Source organism: Meleagris gallopavo, chromosome Z (assembly GCF_000146605.3).
Source record: "Meleagris gallopavo isolate NT-WF06-2002-E0010 breed Aviagen turkey brand Nicholas breeding stock chromosome Z, Turkey_5.1, whole genome shotgun sequence".
In the NCBI taxonomy this organism is placed as follows: domain Eukaryota; kingdom Metazoa; phylum Chordata; class Aves; order Galliformes; family Phasianidae; genus Meleagris; species Meleagris gallopavo.
The window spans coordinates 25,104,484-25,108,759 of NC_015041.2; the positions used below are offsets into that span (position 1 = coordinate 25,104,484).

Genomic DNA, 4,276 nt, shown 5'->3' on the forward strand with positions numbered 1-4,276 from the left:
AAAGAGATGAACATTTTTAAAACTGTGCCAAAACTTAGGTACATTAATCTGTGCACAGATCTGAAAAGGAGCAAATTTGTTTGCAAATAACTGGTTGTTAGAATTCAGTGTGATTTTGGAACTCTGACAGTCAATGAAACAAATGTGAAACTGTTAAATGTATTCATAACCCAATCTATTCTTATACTGTAGAACATCCTACAGATTCACATGAAAGTTTATGAAATTTGCAAAGGTATGTACTCAAATTCATCATAAATGTATCAAATCTAGTCTCTTACATACTATCTTACCTCTCCCATAACTGCAATAGGTGTCTCTCCTGTGGCCTGAGCAACACGATGTTCTACTAAGTAAAACATGTATTCATCATAAAGCAAGCGGATCAGATGAAAAGAGCCAAAGCTAGCAGCACTGCGCAAGGTTAGATCTCGAATCACCATTGAGCTATTCAAAAATGGGAAAAAAAAAATCTGTGTTATATGTCATCATCACATTAATACTTATCCATATAGACATTTCAGCTCAAAACCAATACTCTTAAAAACAACATTATCCACAGTGTCTGACTGATGCCACTGACAATTCCACATTATGTTTCTAACTCATGACAAAATTCTACCTGCATTCATATGGCCTTCCAAACAGCAAGAGTATCAGTTAAGTCACTGCCAAGTTGTAAGTGTCCCTGAGTTTGATGTTTACAGTAATCTTCTGGAAAAAAAGCCACCCACATACTTTTGGTAACTTAGTGACTCACAGTTTGATGTTGCTCCTGTCAACTTCACTATAGTGAACAATTCAGCAAGTAACATAACAGTTAAAATGTTTTGTAAGTATTAAATACTACCTGTAAAAAGACCATTTTAACAGAAATTGCCGTGCTGCTTTAGGAAAGCTGGGTCTTCCTTCATATGGTTTCAATGCTTGCATCATAACATTATCAAGCCAGGCAGCCCACTGCTCCAGAGTGCTTTGCTGTTGAAGAGTCATTTTGAAATCTGTTTCTAGCCTCTGAACCATGTTGTCATCACACTGGCACACCCAGGAAGCCTGCTCCTGTTCAAGCAAATAGCGGCCCTTGAATTAACAGTACATAAGCCAAAGCACAGAATGCAATTCATTCTTAAAAGTTAAACAATTCTGTGGCGGAAGAGGACGAAAAAAGGTTATAAAGCAAACTAAAATGTAGTTTTTGTTTTTATGTCTGTCACAATTTTGTTCAAAGAAAGTGGGCAGGGAAAACAACACATAGAATCAGTTGTCATATTCAGAATAAGAAAGAACAATGGAAATGACACAAGTATGTTTTAGTTTTCCACATTTGTTTTCAGAAGATATCTTTTACTTTCTTTGTTGATGATTTTTCTACTGAAATATTTGGGAATTGTCAGTTTTTGTCGAGACTGCTGACATGCCAATAAAAAACACCAGTTAAGTGGGGGTCTAAAATAATAAAAGAACGAACAAGAAAGGAAGTGCAAGGTACCTTCCCGTATGAACAAGACAATTTGAGCTACACCATCTTATAAAAGAAAGTTTTGTACATGAACAAGAATTGCTTTATTTGCTGGCTGTATGTTACACATAAGTACAAAATTAACTGCAAAGAAATGGAGAAACGTGCTTGCATATTACAATGAACAATTTAATCAACATTATCAAGATTAAACGAGTCTAGTGGGACACTTCAAAAACTAAGAGATAACTTGAAGACTCAGTCAAGCCCTGTCCTTAAACTTTAGCTATCATGTGCCAAGTTAACACCTCAGGCAGGCTGTGTCTACACTAACTTATTAGCATAATTAACATTTTGCATCTTTGGTCAAGTACACTACTCACTCCTGTTCTTTCATGTGGGTACCAATGATGTTCCAAGAATAAGTCTGAGGTAAATTAGAAGAGATTTAAAGTTCCTTGGAAGACAGCTGAAGGATTCAGAATCACAGGTAGTGTTTTCTGCAGTCCTCCCAGTAATGGGAAGAGCAATGGAAAGAAACAAGTGATCAGTGAATATTAAGATACTTGAATGTGTGCAGGTGTAGGGGGCAACACAGCTGGTAACAGGGCTGGAGGGCATGTCCTATGAGGAGAGACTGAGGACACTAAGGTTGCCCAGCCTGGAGAAGAGGAGGCTGAAAGGACATCAGCGCTCCTGCAGCTTCTTGAGGAGGGAAAGGTACTGGGCTCTGTTCACTGGTCATCAGTGACAGGATGGGAAAAAGCTGCGCCACAAGACACGGTCAAAACATTGGAACGGTCTCCCTGGAGATGTGGCTGATACACTCTGCGTGTCAGTGTTCAAGAGGCATTTGGACAATGCCCTAAAAAATACACTTTAACTTTTCGTTAGCCCTGTAGCAGTCAGGCAGCATGACTTGATCTTCATAGGATCCTTGTAAACAAGCTATTTTAATTCTAATGCTACCATTCATAGTTTACATATTGTTGTATAATCTAACTACATGTATTAAAATATATTTATTAAAAAGTATATAAGAAAAGCATAAAGAATAAAACTGTCACTAGCAAACCGATTTTTATATGTAAAATTATCTCCTCACAAAAACATTCCAACACAGAACTTCCAGTCATCTGGAATATTTCACTTTGTTGGACAAAAGGAAAACAACACTTCAACGAAGGTGTAGAATCATGTGGAAAAGCTTTTTTGAAGGCTAAGTAGAAACCAATTCTAATCTTTATTAATCTAATAACTACTCTGGAAATCTCATATGCTTACGCATAGATATTTAGATAAAGCATTCTAATGTAATTGTATTTGAATGAATGAAACAGCCTCTACTAAAAACAACATAACACATTTAATTGCTTTAGAGACATTCAGGAGTTGTACTCCTGAGACCGAATTGTGCAGTATCATTTATGATATTAATAAGACATTATTCATGATGTACCCATTCAAAGAATGTATGTGCTCTATGTTTTCAGAGAATTTGGAATAATTTGAGTACTTGAAATAAATAAGTACTTGGAAATAGATAATGGCTCCAAGTTCTTACTTTCCTGAAGTACATTTGAACTGAGTTAGTGTATCTATGAATCATCAAAACTTTATCATGTTTACTTCTTGAAAGAATAATGACAGCTAATGCAAAAATTCAAAACCTTTGGATTTAGAGGAAACAAAATTATTTTTCAAAGCTTGTTACTTAAATCTAAATTTTACCTGAACATTGGCAAAATCAACACGGTTAAGATCATTGAGCATCTGGTTGATTTGAGAAGTGTTTTGAAGAACAGCACGAGCTGCTTGAGCCAGGTGGTTTAGAGATGTGTATCTTCGCAGAGTCTGGGCAAAGGCACTTACAGCGGCAACCTATGAAGAAATTAATTTATTTTAAAATCTTGTACTATCTTATCTTAATCTTAAATCTATTATCTTAAATCTTAATCTATCTGTAGATTAATGCACCTTTGATTGTTTATGTTCATTTTAATATTCTGTATTAACGATCCATAATATGTGAATTACATTTGTGTAACATCAAAACTATTTTCCTTTTAATTTTTTCTTTTTAATTTTTTGACAAAACTGATTTATTTCCTCTTCCATTATTTAACGATATACTAAACATGAAATTTAGCATTGAAGTTAAAATACTACTGCTTTTATATGCTATTGCACACTGGGTTTGTCAATGCAAGAATAAAGCTGAAATAGTTTTGTCTACCTTGGTTTGTATCATCCTCTGTGGAATATTGTTCATGGCATTTGAAAGCCAACCTTCAAGGCTTTTTGCAAAATTGCGAATGGCTTGGGTCAAGGCACCTGCACATTAAAGAAGAAAAAACAATGAAAAGAAAGCAAAGTACCTGTTTTGAAATGTTTTGCATCTTCAGTGCTCTTATGCTTAATATTTAGATCCATCACTTCTACTTACTGGAAGACAAAACAAGCTAGGGTTCAAAATGCCTAAGTCAGATTCAGATTATGCAACAATGGATTTAGTTTTGTTGTAATGAACAGATTGAACTTCCTCACTTAATCTTTCAAGAAGCTGATGACAAACAGTATTGTTTGGGGCATTTCTTATAAAAACATCTGTAACTGCAGTAATTGTTTCCCATACACTGAAAATCTCAATCGCAAACTCTTAGCTTTCCATTTCCTGTAAGTACATATTTTAAACAGCAAATCTCTCTAGAATTTCTATTGCTGGAATACTGCAGTTTCCTCAAATAGACCTGAAGCAGTGTGAATCAATGTCGTGGTGTTGCTTATTTCCACTTTAAAGAACAAAATCCAATAAGG

General features: G+C 35.1%; 1 protein-coding gene across 1 annotated transcript; it reads right to left on the reverse strand.

The window, feature by feature from the left end:
* Positions 1-34: 34 nt before the first annotated feature.
* Positions 35-3,812, reverse strand: LOC104915002 (transcription factor RFX3). The gene is made up of 4 exons (XM_010725615.3): positions 3,696-3,812; positions 3,191-3,340; positions 851-1,059; positions 35-447 (listed from the first exon to the last, which is right to left on the reverse strand). Exons 1-4 carry the CDS (start codon positions 3,729-3,731, stop codon positions 285-287), a joined length of 558 nt encoding a protein of 185 aa, XP_010723917.1. The 5' UTR covers positions 3,732-3,812; the 3' UTR covers positions 35-284.
* Positions 3,813-4,276: the final 464 nt, after the last annotated feature.

What these genes read in the sequence shown, in the direction of transcription:
- LOC104915002 (XM_010725615.3), bottom strand. Translation starts at nt 3,731, where the DNA reads ATGAACAATATTCCACAGAGGATGATACAAACCAAG. An exon ending in AGAGGATGATACAAACCAAG is followed by an intron (nt 3,341 to 3,695) that starts GTAGACAAAACT and finishes ATTTCTTCATAG; the next exon opens with GTTGCCGCTGTAAGTGCCTT. An exon ending in TTGATTTTGCCAATGTTCAG is followed by an intron (nt 1,060 to 3,190) that starts GTAAAATTTAGA and finishes TTGCTTGAACAG; the next exon opens with GAGCAGGCTTCCTGGGTGTG.